A 20,493-nucleotide genomic window follows, 5' to 3' on the forward strand; every position below is an offset into this window, starting at 1 on the left:
AAATAGCGATGGTGCCGCTCTAAACTTTTAATGTCAACATGATTTTTGTAATTACAGTACGTCTAAACTGTAAAATGGTGCTTCTTGATTTATATACCTCCAAATAGATGAATCTACACTGCACTTGGGGAGATACCTGGCGAGTATGCACATTTAAATATGTATAAAATATATAACAAATATTTGAAGGTATATACTGTAATTCAATGAGTCCTGTCCTAATTTGGTCTCTATTGCTCTATGGGTTATGTGCGTGCACATCATTTAATTTTAAAATAGGTAAGAAATACCTGAACTCGTTTTCTTTCATGATGATGATTGGTTCCAAGGATGGATTGAGGCAATTAGGATTTGTTAGACTTCTGTCTCAGTTTGAAGACTTGCACTGGCTGAAGCTGTCCTTATCTGGAGCCAAGCAGCAAGTAGAATTGGGTGAATTTTGTTATTCGCAGCGAATCGTCTGGTTCTTTTGGTCCGTGGATTTCAGCGGATCAATCTCAAAACGGGTCGATTAGCGGGGTTTTATTATTATTATTATTGCCAATACACTCCGTGGATTCCGCAGCCTGTTGATAGAGTTTTAAGAATCCGCCAGCGAGTGGCTTCATTCGTGGATTGGATTCTATAAATCCGTCAACGGATTGTATCCAATGGCGGTTTTTCATGAATCCGCGCGGAATTTTACACAGCGAAACTGATTGGTGGGGGAAAATGTGAGAAAATTCGGATTTCTGCGGATTTGCCCATCTCTAGTAGCAACCATCGGGGAACGGTAAGAGTGAAATGGGTTATTAAAAAGAATTAAAGAAAAAGAACACCCCCCTAGCCCCTAAATGGAGGGGTTAGGGAGAATGAACCTCCAATCAAAAAATTTACCCCACGTGTGTTTTATGTATAACCTCCTTCGTATCCTTCCTGGCTGAACAGAGGTTGCGTATTCGGAGTGCGATTAACACAAATGTGTTAGTTAAATTAGATCATGCACAGTGTTTATAATGGTATTGTCCTTAACCCACGGATTTCAAACAGTTGATGTCCTGGACCACATTAATACCATATAAAGCAGACTACATGCAATGGTTTATTTTGTATAGATCTCACCGAGTACAGTTTTCTTTGAGAGATCATACAAGGAGCAAATTGCATTTCAGCGCTTGACATTAGGATTGAGAGAAATACCGTACTCATTGCATTAGACATTGTCAGATGGATTTTTTTATGGACCTTTTATCTTTAGCACATACGTCATTACTATTACCTGTTATCTATACATCACTTACCTACAGTACATAGTTAAGGATTTAGAATGACCGCGCAAGGTGTAAATACAAGGTGTATTATAGTCTAAGGGTGGGACATGTCACTGATCTATGCTTTTATGACAAATAAAACCAACTGGCAATTATTGTACATGAGCCCAGATGCCCATTTTTCACTTCATGGTACATTGGAGAATCTTATTGTTTGATGTATATTTGATACAGGTAAATCTGTCACGCTTTGTGGGACTGCACAGGTTGGACATTACTGTATATGCTGCATATGCTCTGTAAGACTGTGGGATAGGCCAGTTATATATTGTATGCCCCTGCCCTGCATTTCAATCTGCAGTTATTTCAAATGATTTGTACTGTACAGAATAATGCTTTCTCTTACTCTGTATGGATAGACTGTGTAAGCATTGCTGTATTGTAGGGTACACAGGTAGGGATTTATCCCCTTTTCGCGCTGTCGGTATGCTAAATTGCATCACACACTGTATCACACAACATGTTGTCCCTCCTAATTACATGGATATATTTGCCGTTTTTATATCCTTTTGGCATCTGTAGCAACCGTTGCTACTGTAGATATTACTGGTGTCGCACCTATCCCCCCCACCCCCCCTTACGGGAGATCAGGTAGCTACTTGGTTTATTCTGGTGCGACAGAAGGCCTGAGGGCCGTGATTTTATGGGGAGACATCAGGTCAGGCTTTCAGCTGGTTGTTCTTCATTCAGCACAGTGCCTCCATCCAATGAGGATCTTGGGGCAGCCAGGATGGTCCTCGCAGGCAACTCTTTTCAAAGACCACACCAATGATGCTATAACTGATCTTTATTTAAGTGCAGTACATGCATGGCAATCTCCATTCCCCTGAAAGCAGTACCCAGGGCTTGAGACTCCAAGCACCCCTCCTCAGCTACCTCACCCTGTAACAGGGTAAGGCCTCAGCCGCTCCTATGCAGGAGAAGCTTTTTTTGGTGCTCTCTCAGTGCAGAGAGATCATCACAGAACTAACCGGAAACACTAAACTCTAATCGTTAGCGGAAAACCCCAACCCCTCCCAGGGGAGTGACTTGTAGGCCGGCCTCCTACCAGCCATAGACGCTTGTAGTACCAGGCTAATCCTGGAGTAACATCCTATGCAATAATATAACCAGGCCCTGAAGGATTTACTCCCAACACTGCCCTCTCTTTACTGGGACTAATGGTGCTGGAGGGGCCAGATAAATTAGTAGCCCAGGGGTACTTGGCTACTCCGGAATGAGATTTACTAAAGATTTGCCAGCCATATTGGTTATGGTTACTGTGACTGCTATGATATGGGAGAATTGTCCTTTGTGGGACACCGTCATCTGATGTAGCGGTCAGTACTGCCATAAACTGCAATCACTGTGATTGTGTTTAATTATAACCCTTATTGGCCACTTTACTACAGAAGTGATCAATCTAATGGGAAACAAGCCTTCCAACTCACCATAAAGATGTTGTCTGTAGAATACGAATATAGGAGCTTGACAAAGGGCCTGAAACATCGCCCGTTTTATTGTTTATATGATGGATTCAACAAACAGATTTTTATATTGTTTTACCTTGGAGTGCTCTGGACATCTTGTTCCTGTCTGTATAGTCCAGCGTGCATCCTGCTATAAATTAAGTAGTTCTGCTCTTTGCTTAGGAGTTCTATTTGGGTGATCACATGGAGTGTCCAAAAGATGGATACTTGGCAATGATCAGTGTAGATTTCATCCCAGGTATTTGTTTCCTGCAGCTGCAGGTGCACTCTCTGATTTATGGAGAGATGCCGCATTTTATTTCTGGGTTTCCTTTAATCATATTAGACGTAGGGGAGAAAAGAGACACACCAATAGTGTAAAAAAGGGGTTATTGAGACAAGATGACGTCACGGACTGATGGGCTATATCTCGGCGCACTGGAATACTTTGAAACAGCAGCATACTGTACAAGCCAGACGTGTGGGGAACACTGGAGAACCGCCACTCTTGCTATTTCTTGGCAGCAGCACTTAAAACAGAACTCCTTAAGCCTAATGCTGGGGCCATGGTACCGCAGACCTGAGTGAACAGACTGCCTTAAGGCAGTGTTCGCGTTCATGCGGCGTGCGGGCACGTGCACGCGGAAGCGCGAGGGGGGGGCGCATTGCGCAAGAAATAACTTCAAACTGATTTCTTGGCGCGACAGGCCGGTCACGTGAGCGGTTCGCCCAATGAGGGAGAACCAGCTCTGTGACATCACTGGCACGCCCCTAGACACGCCCACGGACGGCGCGCGTACCATGGCCGAAAAACACACTTCAAGCGGGTGATGTCACGGCCACGCACGCCTCTGCCCGGGCGAAGGCACTATGGACCTGGCCTTAGTACTGTATCAGCATTATATTTCTGCCGCTCTGGATGGGACTTTGTTAGATAGTTTTTTTTTTTTTTATCTAGTATAGGGAAGTACTAAATGTTACACATGTAGGAATGAGCCAAAAGAAAGCGTTGATTACCCTGAAACGTTAACATTGCCCCCCTTTGACACTTTGGACTATTAGTGTGTTACTTTTATTGCTTTTTATTGTTTTTGTTTCCCTTTTTTCCTGTTCACACTGTTTGACTGCCCTGTTATCTGTGTGTTCATTTCACATATTACCTTGGATTTACTCTGCATTATTCATAAGTATCAGTAAAAATATTATGTTGAAGTATTTCTAACTGTATCATCTTTGAGTACGGGGTTGACACCTTTTGGATAAAAAAAAAATACACTTTAGTGGAGGTATTTTTTATGCCATTTGAGTGTACATTCTTGCGACAAACTATGATAGCTGTTTTTAATAAAGGTTCCTGGCTAAAAATACAGTATTTGGGGGGCAAACACAGCGTGTTGTTTGTTCCCTCAAAAAATAGATACTTTTTTGGTGCTGGTATTATTATGCTAGAGCAGTTTTACTTTGCCAGTGCTGGCGGGCACCTTTTGCGTTCCGCCATGAAAAACTCAGGTGTGAAGAGTCTTACACATTCATACTAATTTGGAGCCTCTATTTGGCAAAGTGGTACGAAAAGATATACATACATTATCTGGTATCAGTATTCTCAGACAGGTCTGCAATCCCGCTTTTCACCATTATCTCTCAGCATACAAGAAGGGAAAGGGGAGGGATCCTCAGGCGCGTTGTTCTGCTTGTGGCTCCAGGACATATATGAACGTAGGAAATAAAAGAAAGAGGGGGACCACAATGAGGAGAAATTCAACACACATAGATACCTTGGATCTCTTTATGGGGGTAAATAATAAATAGGAGAGGAGACACACTCACATTAGGTGTCTGGTCTTGGTCAGATGATTAATCCTCTCGGGGGAGGGAGGTTTGGGGGAGAGGGAGAGCCCCCTGATGATTCCTCAGAAAATAGGGAAGAGAAGGGGGAAAAAAAAAACCACATCAATACAGAGGTTGGCGAATCACCTCTGAGAGACTCGGGCAGCGGAACTGTATTGTGTGAAGGACTGAAGTTACGAATTGTACAGTAGGACTTTTTTGGCGCAACTATTCTATCTCTTTTAATCTCTCAGCATACAATGCTCCCACTGCAGCCAGGGATTCTGGGTTATGACATGCAAATGAGAACAGTGTATCACTCTTTACTTAATTCATTTTTTTACTTGGATCCCTCTAAGCTCATACCTGCCATATTACGCAGCTTTTCAGTACTGCCCTGGTTAAAGAAGGGCGTAACCAGTAAACCTACTCACAGACAGCTGTTTCGACCTTTTGGGTCTCAACAGTGCGAGGCTGGTTATACTGGCTTTGCAAAGTCTGAAGTTTCTGTAGTGTACAATTCTGAGAAAAAATGGCAAGCCCATTGTGTTCAACAAAGGTTTCCGGCCAGAATTTGTTTTGTGGAAACATGTTAGGCATGTCTAAATTCATTGGGATATGTGTTTTCAGAAAATATATATTTTTGTGGGCTTATTTGTATGCTACAGGGTAGTTTTGCCTTTCCAAAGATGGCGAACCCCTGTTTGCGTTGAGCCATTAAAAAGTCAAGTGGGAATAGCCTTACTCCGTCTTACTAATTTGGGGCCTGTTATTGACAAAATACTGTACTATATAAAGCAGTAAGTATACAGTACATTTGGGATCAATGTACTCAGAAGACCCGGGGCAATACCATTTTGTATTTAGGTCCACGAACTTTGTGTAGGTTTGAGAAATTAGGATGCAAAGTTTAAAGTTGGTGGTCTTGATATTTTTCTCATAAATTTACATTGTGTTTAACAAAGATTCACGGCTTGAGCTTTTTGTAGACAAATACATGCTACCCATGTTTGAATTCCTTGGGGCACGTACTTTCAGAAAATATATACTTTTGTGGGGGTATTTTTGCCTTGTTAATGATGTTGTGCTCCTTTTACATTGAGGCCTAAACATTTCAGATGGAAAGTCTTGCTAACTTGGTGTCTGTGTTGGCCATAACACTATCTAAACCTCTACATATCAAGTATCAGTGTAATTAGGGGACACGGGGCAATAATATTTAGGATTCATTTTAATTAAATTAATTTGTTAATTTGCTGTGAAACAATATGAAAAAAATAAGTATGTATATAGATTTTGTATTTTTCCCCTCATATTTATGACATTATATCGTGGTCATATGGTATGCAATGCACCCAAGACAGGTATCAATCCTAAAGTGACCATGTGCTGCAAAAAGCAATATATAGTTTTCATAGGTACATATGAAGCTGGTGACAGGAATCATACTTAAAGGAAATGTATAGCACAAGTTAGAACATTTGTGTGGACACACCTGTGATAAACACCCTTGGCAGTGAAGGGGTTACAATGCATTCGCAAATCAAATGTGTGAAATTTTGTGGAAGCAAAACAGCTTACACGGTATCCCTATTCATGAATCAGACACAGATTTTTCTCTTGTATAAATGGTGATTTGTATGCCCGAAATCAATGGGAACCGTCTAGTGAATCTGGCTCTAGATGTCAATATTAAAGTTGCATTCATTAAGCTGACTTGATCATTACAGGGCTAAAGGCAATTAAAACATTTAGGCCCATAAATCGGTGTTCTTCCATTTCATGCCATTACATGTCTTATAAAATAGCATTACCTAGTAAATATGGGCCTTTATATTTGAATTAATGACAATTAGAATCCCCATATAAAGCACCACATTTCTGCGTTATGTTTTCTGCTTTTGTCTTATGCCCAGCGATATTTAGGCTGAAATATATTGGGTTTTGCAATTATTCTAGTGCAGAATAATTGAGTACTTGAGTATTAGGTTATACCTTTTTTATTTGGACTAACAATGTACTGTACAGAACATTGAACTCAAAATGCTCTGATACTAAAAAAAAAAATAGGACTTACATAGTTACATAGTTACATAGTTGATGAGGTTGAAAAAATACGTACGTCCATCAAGTTCAACCTATGCTAAATTTAGACAACAGATACTTTATTCTATATCTATACTTACTTATTGATCCAGAGGAAGGCAAACAAAAAACCCCATTAAGGGGAAAAATTAATTCCTTCCTGACTCCAAGAATTGGCAATCGGATTACTCCCTGGATCAACATCCTTCCCATGTATACTTATTTGGTATATCCCTGTATACCTTTCCCATCTAAAAAGATGTCCAACCTTTTTTTGAACAAATCTATTGTATCTGCCATCACAGTCTCCATGGGTAATGAATTCCACATTTTAACTGCCCTTACTGTAAAGAACCCTTTCCTTTGTTGCTGGTGAAATTTCCTTTCCACCAACCTTAATACTGCTCTGGGGTTTCTTACACACTATGATGAATTAAGTAAAAATAGCCGTGTTAGTCCTGTTGCGATAATGCAGAGTAACTGAGTACCTCGGTATTAGGTTGGACTAACAATGGATATTATAAAACAAGCTTTTGAGAGTTTAGTTTGTAAATCAGTACCGCGGACCTGAGGAAGAGCAGAACTGTTGAAATCTTGTCTTATAATATCAATTGTTAGTTCAAATAACATTGGACTAACATTGTATGTAATCTTTCTCCCTGATAATCTTACACTTGACCCTCCCCCACACACCTCCCCTACCCCCGCCCCTCTCCCCCAACCTCCCCCCCCCCCCCCCCACTCTCTTTGCAGCTCCCCTTCCCACTGCTGCTAGAGTCTTGGTCTTACCAGCTTTCCACATTTCTCACTATCCCTTTCATCCATTCATTGCCCTGTCTGTTTAGCATTCACAGGCTCCTCTGTCATCCTTTCTGATTCTACCTCATCTGATTATAGATCATCATGGTTTTTACATCTGTGTTAAACTCCTGGAATCTTATTTTTTTAAACCAGCATTGCTTGGGCCGAGGAAGAGAGGAGAAATATCAATTTTGTCCAAATAAAAAAGTTATTACTTATTGTAATACTGAGCTACTCATTTATTTTGCATCGCAACTTGACTAACACGGCTACTTCGATTTAATTCACAATTCTACTACAACTTTCAAACAAGGGAAGTAGAGAAACTTTTTATTACTGATGACAACACACCATAAAACATAGTGAGGTGATAGTTGACTGGAGAACATTTTTGTTCCTGCTGTCACCACTCTACGAGCTCTTTCTAGAGCTGACTGGGCAACTGTAAAAAAAAAAAAAAAAAAACATTTCCATCATATCAAATTTCTGCATTCAGGTTTAGCACACAAAAAAAAACATTTATTCGATATTTACTTACAGGTATATGTTAATTTCCATCAAACATGGCATGTGCTTTTCCAAGATGGCAACCAGTAGTCCTTGCTTCTCTCTATTGGAAACGTCCCGTTTCGATAGTATCCTTCTCGGTGTTATGCTGTGTCCCTTTTCCTAACTGATCTGCAATTCTGCAGGAAAAAATACCCATGTAGGCGTTCTATTCTAATATTTTCGCTGAATATGATTTTTACATGTTTGGTCTACTTAAAGTATGAACGTCACACCTCTTACTCTCATATAACTTTGTCTAACTAAATAGTTAAGATGTCAGAATGATGAGTGAATTTTCACAGAACTGTGCATCAATTGTCTGTAATCTATCTGTATCTACAATACTATATTTAGGCGTTTACCATACCTCTTTACTTTTTCAGATATCTTCTGCAACAGTTGTCATCATAATAAATCACTCACACTCTATTCATAGGAAGGGGAGCGGGAGAGAGATTCTAACAGCAACGGTCTCTTCCTTCTCTTTTCTCCCTCTGTATATCTGCAGTCAATAGCAGCCGATTGCTAAACTCGGTCAAAAGCAAGGAGCAGACAAAGCTATTCCCAAATTTGGGACATTTTGCTAGCCCGAACAGCTTGAGTTTAAACATTATTATACTTAACATTGTGCATATTTCAGAAGGCTGGCAACTGTAACTTAGTACTAAATTGATTAGAGGTAGGGAACCTACAATAGGGTTCTTCATAGATGAAATTTAGTGTACAGCGCTTCTGAAACATCATAGGTCTCTTCCTCATGTTTGCTGTGGATTCATTCTAAAATGTGCCACAATGTATATGGTCAAATACGTAGTTTAATGTCCCAGTGCTTTGAACGTTTTTGGGAGGAGGGCTACTTTGATGGGTTGCTTGACACCTATTATTTCCCTTTCATCTTCTTGCCCATAAAACCTTCAAAAACACAACCACTTACAGTATGGACAGTACTCTACTGTATTTGACAGCAGTTCTTTCCCATTTACCTAGTTGGTGCGAGCTCTTCCTGTACAGTTAGGAGGACCAACAGCACCTTGAACTGTATCATCTACCTCTGCTATTTGTTGACGTTTGTGTCCAACTCTGCTCTTACAGGAGAAATCTGCGCATTCAAAATTCATGACCAGGAGACGCCTTTTGAGGCTGTGGTTCTGAACAAAACATCGGGTGAAGGGCGTCTGAAAGCAAAAGGGCCGATTGACTGCGAGCTTCAGAAGGAGTACACCTTCATCATCCAGGCCTATGACTGTGGAGCGGGTCCGAGTGGGGCAAGCTGGAAGAAATCTCACAAGTGAGTGATTGTGAATGCCAAGTGAAGTGTTTAACAGAGGCCTCCCTCATACAAGGACTCCACCACACGTGAGCCACCTGCCCTTCCCAGGCCATTATCTTGCAGGTGCCTGGGATTCGGAATGCAGTCCTCGAGGTCCACTTTTAAATATTCCATTCAAGAAGACTTTGTCAGGAGTGTGTGCGAGTGCAGGGAAAGCTTTATATAGAATGAATTGTTTTAACGCCAAATAAGCCCTCGACCGAGAGGATAATGCTTTAGGCACCTATTGAGATTGGATATCTAATGGCTCCAGTTTCTTCTCACTGTTGTAGTCCATTCCTTTGTGTATCTCTGTCCCTTCTAATAGAAGTGGAGGATTATACAGTATGTGCCCAAGCTAATTACAGATAATCAACACTGTCATTTTGGTGCAAGACTGCTTTATAATTGGGCCTCATTGCTGTATCGTTTGATATTGCTGCATCACCAACAACTCCTAATGAATATGTTTCCTATAACAGCTGTAAGGACTGCATGTTTCATAGTATGACTTTCACCATGAAATGTTGTCGGTTCTACAGAAAATAATCCCTTTATTACCAGAGCAACACATTTAAAAGGGTAGGCGAGAGGTGACAACTTCCTCCTTTACATAATGCATTTGTCTATTACGCTCTTCCAAATATTGCAGAGTATTGTAGGACACTTGAACACTTAATGGATTTATGTCTTCTTGCATACTGGTTTAAATACCCTATTGGTTATGGAACATTAACAGAATATTGGACAAATTACATTGTTCTCAAGTGATGCTTAGATCACCCATTTCAAGTGATTCAAGCAGTCAAAGGAGTTAAGTGAGCCCTGAAAGAAATATTTAACAGAGATCAATTAATTACAACTCCGACTGCAACAAGTAAAGTACAAAGCATAGAAGGGTCTGATCTACAAAATGATTATTCAATCAATGAAAGTGTGTATGTTTAAATAGTTTAGGATTGGTTCCAACAGGAGATGGAGTAAAGTTAAAGCACTTTTTAAGGATTTATTTTGCCTTTTGATGCTAGAGGAACCAGCAGCGCCTTGTAAGGCAAGCAAAGGGGTTCATATATTTTTTAATTCACACCTAAAAGCCATACACTGAATGTCACTCGCGAAAAATAACAATGAATACACAAATTGTGTGTATGTGTTTAGAGTTCCATAGTGTTTGGTCAGCTCCAGTTGGTTGAAGGTCATAAACTTCACCTGCTTAGACATAATTAATATCTCCAAATATAACTCTATTTATGTCAAAAGTATGACAGAGAACGTAATACCAGACCAGCAAATGGGGTTTCCTTTGTTGCTCAATGAATTCCTCAGGAAGGCAGTTGCCTAAAACAAAGTGATTGCCACATCTGAGACGAGACCTGTGTGTAACAATAAGCATGTTTTATTCATCTTAACTTACGTGATAAGATTATATAACACAATATTGCATATACAGTATTACAATATTTATTGATGAATATTGTGTGGGTGGCAAGAATAAAGCTATATGCCACCATTCCAGTGCACCCATTCCTCTTATAAAACCTATCACCGGTTCTGGCATCAGGTGGGAAGGAGACAGAAACCAGAATTTTGTTATAAAGAATGTGCTTTGGGTCTGAGTTTAAATCCCTTGAACGAGTGAAATCATTCTCTTGTACACTTGTGTTTGCTAGGGCTGTAGTCCATATACAGGTGAGCGACGTGAACGAGTTTGCTCCAGTCTTTAAGGAGAACACATACCGGGCCACGATAACGGAGGGCAAAATCTATGACAGTATCCTGCAAGTGGAGGCAATGGATGAGGACTGCTCCCCCCAGTACAGCCAAATCTGCAATTATGAGATTGTAACAAGCGACGTTCCATTCGCCATCGACAGAAACGGTGAGTGCTCTCTGCTTTTACGGGTGCAGTGAGTTTGCAGTAAGTTTTGCTGAGCTCTGTCTGAAAGCGAGATAAAGTGACTTATCCAAAGCACAAAGAATTGGCTCTCAGAGGATCCGTAGGAGACACTATACCTATTGTTCTGACCAAATCCATCTGCGGATTGGGTACTAAAAAAATCAAAGCGGATTAATCCAAACCCGCCATTGGATAAAATCCGGGTGGATTTTTAAGAATCCGCGCTCTGATTCCATATTGAATCCGAAGTCTGCACCGTGGATTGTTAAAAATCCGCTCTCTCTCTCCTCGGATTTAATCTGATTGCGAATTTATAACAATCCGACCGTGGATTATTAATGCGCCACCTAGATTGTCAGTATTAGAAACAAAATAAAAAACAGTGAAAAGGGCAGATCACCATTTTTGAGACTGATCTGCAGAAATCTGTTGACCAAAGGAACCGGCCGATCCGAGGTAGATCCAAAGTCACAAAAAATGTGCGCGTCTCTAGGAGACACCAAGTTCACAATATATCAAACAATAGTTTCTAACAGTGTTTTCCTTTGTGATGCCAAAAAAGAACCACAAATTGTTTGTGTTTCTGATATGTCAACATACTGTTATTGCAGAACCCATATCATAGAGCAGGGGTGCACAAAGTGTTTAACTTGTCACTATCACATAGTTTCTGTTGCGTTCAGTGAGAGTTTCTGTGCAATGTAATGCCTAGCCCCCCCCCCCCAAATACATCCGCTCTGTATTTCATTCTCACTGTTCAGTCACTCCCTCTCCCAAGTGAGTGCAATGACACAATCAGACTGGCATTTAAACTTCATCTGTCTCTATCAGCCATGTTGTTTTATCCCGAGCCTCAGGAATTTCCACCGGGAGTTTCCCTCAAATCAGAGAAAGTTTAAAAGGGGACAGCAGGAAAATTAAGAAATCCATTTTATTAGATTATTAGACGTGCTATTGAACTGTTTGAGTACTTTTGGAATATCCACACCATGCCAATCAGCACTAACAGTGAAACCCTATTTATTGAGAGGTAATACCAGCTATTCTTGTATTCACTACCAGTATGTATCAAGGGTTCTGCCTGTCAACCTATTATATACGGCAAAGAAGGGTGGCTTTGCCATGTTGGTCCTTTCTTCCATGTAGTAACAGAGGAGGAAGAGGGAGTAGGGGGTATTATACCTTTTACTGAACCAACAAGTAGTTTATATGTTACAAGCTTTCCAACCTCTCAGGGTCCTTCATCGGGTAACCATGACCCTGAGAGGTTGGATAACTTTTAACCTATGAACTACTTGTTGGTCCAATAAAAGGTATTATACCCCCTCCTCCCTCTCCCTCCTAAGTTACTCTATCATATATAGAAATAGATTATGGGCCATATTTACAAACAGTGTGAACTTGTACTCCTGTTTTCATCTTAAAAGTTTACTATATTGTTCAGCGATAGGCAAAGTTTTCGCAGAAATTCGAATTCCACGGCGAATTAACAAGTTCTTTTTATCGGCGGATTTCCACGGATCTGTCTCAAAAAGTCAGATTTGTCGTCTTCTTTTTTGTTTTTACGATCACTGAAAATCCACTTACAGATTCGGATTTTTAAAAACCGCACCCAGAAATCTGGGTTTTGCTGGAGCAGTGAGAGAGGATTAGGATATATCCAATCCATCTCCGGATTTATTAAAAAAATATGTGTTTTCAAATCCAGAACACAGGCCGGCTCCCCAAGACACACATACAGCCTGTCACTTGTAGGCAGTTGTGCCGGCACAGTGAGATATTGCAGAAAAGGTCTCTCAATGAGAATTGAATTGTCTTTATTAATGCTTGTCTGTCATAAAGAACAGCTGGGGACCTAAAGATAATAAGCAGGCAGAAACCGAATGGAAGCAGTCTTTTATACAACAGCTTTCCTTCTGTGTTCAATATTTGGGATATTAGTTGAAGGATGTTGCGTTGATGAATAAGTTTGGACCGCAAACTACAGACCTGTCTGCCAACCAAATTCTTTCTTGGCGGATCCATTTATCGCTAGCACACCAGAGCTGTAACCTTTCACGAAATGATAGGGTTGTTTTAGCATTAGCATAATGAATGATTTTAAAATTGGACAGCACGTTGCGTGCAGCAAATACCAGGAAATGCTAATCTTCATATTGTGTTTGAGCATGAGGCCCAAGACGGATTACCAACAGATATCCAGTACTTCTGCAATATGCTCCAACTTGAAAAGGTGCTTCGATCACGCAGGGCTTCTTCTATTACTTCAACAGGATAAGAAATAATGTGGAAAGAAAATATCCCTGAACAGAAGATGTTTTAGAAGATTTGTTTTATGAAAAATAATAATATTGCACCCGGGGGGGGAAAAAAATACTGGATTCTTTTACTGCAATTTAATGGCCCAAGTTATCAATACAGTCGCACTGCAGTAATTAACGGAAGCAATAATAAGGCTGAGCCACTGATTGAGCTCTCTGTGCTGAAGCCGGTACAGTATATCCTGAAAACCTGACCTGTTTGGAGGGGTGAGGACTGGAGATAAGAACCCCATGAGCTTGATGATTTGTAGCCATAGCATAATCTCCAAAGATACTTCACACCCACACAATTGAATGTTGGAGACTCTATGGATAGTGTGGGACATTGTTTGGCAAGAAGAAAACACTTTGGTGGGTGTGACGTTTTACTCAGTGGTGTTACAGTATATATCTCAAACCGAACATCACCTGCTACTTTGCTTATGTACATCCAGACAATAGCTTAGCCTAGTAATGCTCAATGGCTTTAAAAAGTTGCGCAAATGATCCTCTATGTTGCTTCCGAAACATCTATTAATCCCCTAAAACGAACTGAATGATTCACCTAGAATGTTTAACCGTCTAATTTTTTCCTTATGAAAGAAAGGAATATACTGAAACCTTGTCATTGCCATGTGCATTACGGGTAGAGAGGGGTGAATTTGTTTTGCGGATTTGGATCGGCCTCGGATCGGCCGGTTCCTTTGCAAATCCACGGACAAGTCTGAAAAATGTCAATTCGTCCTTTTTAATTTTTTTTCAAATTTATTTTAACACCGACAATCCATCCGCAGATTCTGCAATTCGTTGACGGATTTTAAGAATCCAATTCGCGGGTGTGGATTGCGGAATCCGTGAATTGGATTGTTAAAACCCACCAGCGGATTGAAACTGTTACAATCCGTAGGTGGATTTGTCAAAGTTTCCCGCAAGGAACGAAACGCGTCAGTTTGTGCTCACGTTATGCGTATCTCCATTTTTGTTGATTAAATCTCCCTTTTCATTGGCTGCGCTTGAGCATTGATTATTCACTCACCGGTTAGGCCAGGTCCCCGGTGGCATGCGCGGTGGAGTGCACGCCGCACACCAGTCACTAACCTCTGTGGTGTCCACAGTGTCTCCTTCCCTGTCGGCTCATGAGGCGCTGTGGCGCTTCAGCCAGCAGGTGATACAACAACATTGTGTTCCCGTGCGGCGACGCGGTCACATGGTGCGCTGTGAGCCAATCAAAAGGGAAGATAGCCTGAGCCAATGGGAGTGCAGCAATATTGCCTAGAAAAAACAAACCAACTTTGCCCATGAAGTCGCATATATAATGACATACATGCATAGTACTTGCATTGAATCCCACACACTGCTCAATGAATTACGATCGACTATCTGGTGGATATTTAGACATATGATAGCAGAAACCTTTGTGTGTGGATTTAGTAATATATAGTCCAAATAACTCTCAGAACAGAGTGACACATCACAACAACTTGCATGGTATGTTGATGATATCCATAGCAAGTACAAACCCTTAGCTGTACCTTTCTCAGCTCCTCGTTTTGAGCTAGTAATGCAAAGAGCATGTCAGTATTGGTTGACTCCTTGCTAGCAGCCAGTTCTTTTAAAACCTCAATCTTGCATCACCTTCCCTTTCCCAAACTCTGAGAAACTGGCCTCTCTTTACCAGGCCACTTAAAGTCTATACCCTGTATAATAAAACATTTAAGATCACTTGGAATGGAAGCTTTTTCCAGAGAGAAGAATCATTGTGTTGTGTCATGGCCCCGCCCACCCACCCAATTAAGGCCACGCCCCCCCGATCGCTCCTAACAGACAGCGGTTTTCAGCTGTGCACCCACTGCCAGAACGCAGCAGCCTCCAGTGGGGCCTTAGCCTTAGCAGTGCACCACCTTCCTGCATCTTCTGTACTCAATTTCTATTTTTGTCTGGAGTACGCTTTCCTGCGATCGGCTCGACGGCTGCTTATACCTGTCTGCATCATTCTTGTAAGTACTCAGCACACGCTGGGGATCAGTGACTGTGTGACACCAGGTTAGCGGGGGTTACGGGACATTTGGGTTGTTAGCTGCCGGGTACTTACCCTCCAGTGAGCGCTCTGATGGCTCCAGTTCCCTGGTCCTGCCAGATTCAACCCCCCTCCTGTATGCAGGTCCACATATGAGTCTCTGTTTATTATTACACATAGCAGCCAGATCGCCATCGTTATATTATGGACATTACCATTTGAGCTTTATACATTGCCTACAGCTCTTGAGCACTAGACACGGGGGTTAACCTTATCTACAATGTAGAGTGAGAAGAGCAAAGGGCCAAGGACAGAGCCTTCTAGGATCCCAAGACAAAAAGGGAGTGAAGGGGTGGAGACACCAGAGAAGGAAACACTTTGGGAGTGGTTGGATAGGTAGGATGTGAACCAGGAAAAAGCTGTGTCACGGAGAACAATGGAGTGAAGAGTGTTCAGGAGAAGAGGGTGATTGACAGTGTTGAAGGCAGCAGAAAGATTCGGGAGAATTAGTAAGAAGAAGTGACCCTTCGAGAATAAGTAATTGCCCACTTTTGTTAGTGCTGTCTCAGTGGAGTGTAGAGGGTGAAAACCAGATTGAAAAGGGTCAAACAGGGAGTTGGAGAACCGAAAGTGAATTAGACTGTGGTGTACAAGTCGCACAGGTAGCTTGGAGGCAAAGGGGAGAAGATAGGGCAGTAGTTAGAGAGGGAGTCTGGATCAAGAGAGGGTTTCTTTAGACTGGGCGTGATGAGTGCATGCTTAAAGGTAGATGGCAATATGCTGGATGTGAGAGATGTAGATGTTGCGTGTGGAACTTGACATGTAGAGATGTCATTTAGGATTGACTTCATCTTTGTGAAGTGGGTGGTGAGGTCTCGGGGTGTGAGGGTAGAAAGGATGTAGGTGGGTGGAGAAGTGAGTTAAAAGTGGCGAATAATCATTGAGGGTTAGAGGGCAGAGTTTGTATGAGTGAAGAAAAGTAAGTTTGCTTGGCAACGGAAAGGGAGGTGTTATAGTATGAGTATGAATTTATATTGGAGGACATTTGCTCTAGAGCACAACTTCCTCAAGTAACGTTCAGCAGTGTGTGAGCACTTTTGGAAGTAGGGGGTAAAGTGTGTGTGCCACAGTTGTGGCTTAGATTGTCGAGGGTGACGTGGGTGGCAGGAGACATTTTGTCTAAGGCTGATGAGATTGTAATGACATACAGAGAGGTTGCTATGTCTGGGCAGGAAAGGGTAGAGATGATAGGGAGAAGAGGTTGTAAAGATGCAGAAAATTGGAGAGGGTCTAGAGCATGGAGGTTTCTGTATGTGCTTGTGGAAGTAGGTGTTGTGGAGGTTGCAGAGGGTAGAGCAAAGCTAAAGGTTAGGAGGTGATGGTCAGAGAGAGGGAAGGGTGTGTTAGAGGAGCTATAGACAGAGCAGAGGAGGGAGAAAACCAGGTGACGGTTGCAGTGAGTACGAGAGGTGGTCGATTTGAACAAACCATAGGAGGAGGTTAAAGAAATAAGATGGGCAGCTGAGGTTGCATTGGGTTTGTCAATATGTTAAAGTATCCAAGGATGATATATGCTAATAGGATTAATTTAAATATACTTTGCATATCCTATTAGCATATATAGCTTTGGTGTCTTTCAAGCTTATCTGATACTGTTCTTCTCTTTTCTCTTTATCTAAAATGGTTTCACAATAGTTTACAAAGAAAAAAAAGAAAACAATAGTGACTGCCAAATTGCCTGTATATATTGGGATCCTCGAACATTCATACCATCAAAATGATTAAATCAAGATGATAAAAAACCTTCCAAACCATTTACTTCCCGTGAGAAGATTGAGGAGTAAGATTATTTAGAAGTCCTTATACTTACCTGATTTTGGGAAGAAAAAGATAAAAAGGGACTGACCTCCTACATTTAACCTGTTAAGCATACCACTGATATTAGTTTGCTTTTTGTCTTATGGGCTATGATACCTTTTATTGGACCAACAAGTAGTTGATAGGTTAAAATTTTACAAACCTCTCAGGGTTCCCCGATGAAGGACCCTGAGAGGTTGGAAAGCTTGTAACATAATAACTACTTGTTGGTCCAATAAAAGGTATCGTACCCCCTACCCCCTCTCCCTCCTTTGTTACTACATGGAAGAAAGGACCAACACGGCTCCCCACCCTTCTTTGCTTATCATTACAGGTGAAGATAGATTCTCTGGATTTATTCTCTCACAAATGTAAGTGTTTTGTGTACTTGAGAAAGGTCTGATACCCACATTTTAGACTCATCTGCAGGAACATACTGTGTCTGTGCGTGTCTGTGCGTGTCTGTGCGTATGTGTGTGGGGAGGGGGTGGGGGGATTACATTTTCTTCCTCATGACCTCCTTGGGAGATCTACTTCAGGACGTTTTGTGGTGATGTATAGGTTTTCTGTTGTCTTCCTTTTTATTTTATAAACGGTCTGATTTTACTGATTATACAGACGTAGCACGCGTTACGTTTTCCGGCACCAGGTCAAGCTGTTGCGAGCGACCACGGTTGCCCCGGGCGCCATAGTATTATCACTTTGAGGTGTCCGATCCAGAAGCATGGCCCCCGTGCAGTGATGTTGTATGAGACACAGTCTCCAGGTTCCCGAAGCCCTGAAGAGCGTTGTAATAGATCTGTACGTTCTTTTGTAATCTTCTGTGTAAGCACTGTAATGCCTTTAGTGACTGTATATTACATCTAGAGATGAGCATGTTTGGATTCTTCAAATCCAGACCTGCTACCCTGAACTCTAGGGATCCGAGCATAATTTATTCTGACGTCTGGATAGGCATTCTGAGGCTGAACTGAATGAGAGGCATTATAGATGTATCTGTGAGGGAAGCTCAAAAATGATGAACCAATTGTGCAGACTGTACTACAAAGTTTTAATGATCACAAAAAAAGACAAAAGCGCGCTCACAAGAATACACAGGTAAAAAGCATATCTATGAGACACTGCAGTCCCCCTCTCCAGTTGGCCTGCAGACTCTCCTCTGCAGGCAGCTGTTGTGATGTAAGGAATCAGAATCCCCGCTTGACTATGGATCGCTGTGGGAGCCAAACACATCCAAACGCATTTCGCACTCCATGCTTCGTCAGTGGGTATAATGTGGAGGAGATATTTCGTGCAGGTTTCTTAGCACGTTGTCGTCTGCAGAAGTTGTTCCTGTGCCATCATGTAATAAACCTGAGGATTGTTCGAAAAGGTTAGGGCTGGGGCCCGGTGGCGCGGGTGGCCGCGTGAGCGCAACTCACTATTGCTGTTTAGCCTCACGATCCGGACCCAGTCCCTCCTCACTGCCAACTGACTACGTACTGTGACGCGTCAGCCAGCAGGGGATACCAGAGAATTGTGTTCCCGTGCGGTGACGCGTCACATGGTACGCGAGTCAGCCAATGGGGAGGAGGGGAGGGAAGGAGCTAGATGGGAGGCGCCTTGGGCGGGGAGCAGGGAAGGAGCTGCAGGTTAAAGTGTGTGTGTATATGTATGTGTGTGTATGTATGTGTATATGTGTGTATGTGTGTGTATGTATGTGTATATGTGTGTGTGTGTGTATGTATATGTGTGTGTGGGGGGGGTGGACGGCACCACGATCAGATCCCTCCCCCCTCCCTCCCACTCCCGCCCTCTCCCTCCCACTCCCGCCCCCCTCCGGCTCCCTACAGACCCTCTCGCGGTCTGTGTCTGTCAGCGCCCCACCTGTCTGCAGTGCGGGCGCGCTGACTGAGGGAGCGGGGCCTTAGCCTTAGCCATGACATTTCTGACATGGTGAGGCAGCTTACATCTAAGACTTCTGCTACCTGGTCTCATCCTCCAATTTCTCACACAGCTGAATAATGACTTGAAGTCGTTTGCGCTTGTGTTAATTGTGTTACATTATAGCACACAGTATATGCCAGGCAAAGGTAAGCAAGTGTAGGAACACAGACCACCATGGCACTTCCTCCATGTAACACCAGTTATTCACTCTCAGAAGATCAACCCTCGTCATCAAAGGAGAGTTCAGCATGAACTTGTGGCATTGGTATTGAGAGATACTTTAAAATAATATTTTGATAAATAATCAATAATGTATTTGCAATAGATCGATGCTGTTGGCCCAAAAAGGGACTGAAATGTGGATCTATTGCAACATTGTTTTTTATTATTTACACAAAACCACTGGAATGCCGTTCATCTTGTTCTTCATCGATCTTCCTCAACATTGTGGAAGGTTGTGCACCCGTGGCAGCTTTCCATCATTCAAATTGTGAGTGCTCCCATATTCTATTAGAAATGTCATTGAAAAATTACTGACCCCTCATTGAAAAATTACTGACCCCTCATTGAAAAATTACTGACCCCTCTTAGACTCTCCCAAAGGCTTCATTTCCCACAATGCAGCAAACATTCTAGGTGTACTATGGCTTGGAGACTTAACACATTCTTTGTTTTTCACACATTAGCAACTTGATTGCCCGAGCCGTGGAGGGAGGGGGGGGAAGAGTAGCAGGTCCCTCCGTTCAAGCCATGCCCCCCCTCCCTGTCAAGCCTCCCACTCCCGCCCACCTCCCGCTCCCGCTCCCTACAGACCGCATATCGCGGTCTGTGTATGTCAGCGCCCCGCCTGTCTGCAGTGCGGGAGCGCTGACGGAGGGAGCGGGGCCTTAGCCTTATCGTACCCCAGGACAGGGGTGTGCAAACTCTTCACCCTGCGCAACCCCCCCTCCCCCCCCCCCCCCGCCTGCTCTCAGCCCCAGCTCGCTCCACCCCCCTCGCCCCTGCTCGGCTCCGGTTAACCAGGGTTGCCATGATCACGCGTTGCTGGGAAGTAAAATTACAGAGGCCTCGCGCGATCCCCGGCATATCATTTAAATGCCTTCGGGGAAGGGCGGGGCCTCTGTAACCACCACGCCCCCCAGGAAAATCTCCCAGTTTGCGCACCCC

The 20,493-nt window shown here is 42.5% G+C and overlaps 1 protein-coding gene across 2 annotated transcripts in view; it reads left to right on the forward strand.

Annotated features, from left to right (window-relative positions):
• CLSTN2 (calsyntenin 2) overlaps nt 1-20,493 on the forward strand; it is a 590,435-nt gene that overhangs the window by 412,535 nt on the left and 157,407 nt on the right. For both annotated transcript variants that reach the window (XM_075570139.1, XM_075570140.1), the window contains 2 exons: nt 9,113-9,308; nt 11,000-11,208. In XM_075570139.1, coding sequence (XP_075426254.1) covers nt 9,113-9,308; nt 11,000-11,208 — 405 coding nt within the window. The remainder of the gene's footprint in view (nt 1-9,112; nt 9,309-10,999; nt 11,209-20,493) is intronic.

The sequence above is a fragment of the Ascaphus truei genome, chromosome 14 (assembly GCF_040206685.1).
Source record: "Ascaphus truei isolate aAscTru1 chromosome 14, aAscTru1.hap1, whole genome shotgun sequence".
Lineage (NCBI taxonomy): Eukaryota > Metazoa > Chordata > Amphibia > Anura > Ascaphidae > Ascaphus > Ascaphus truei.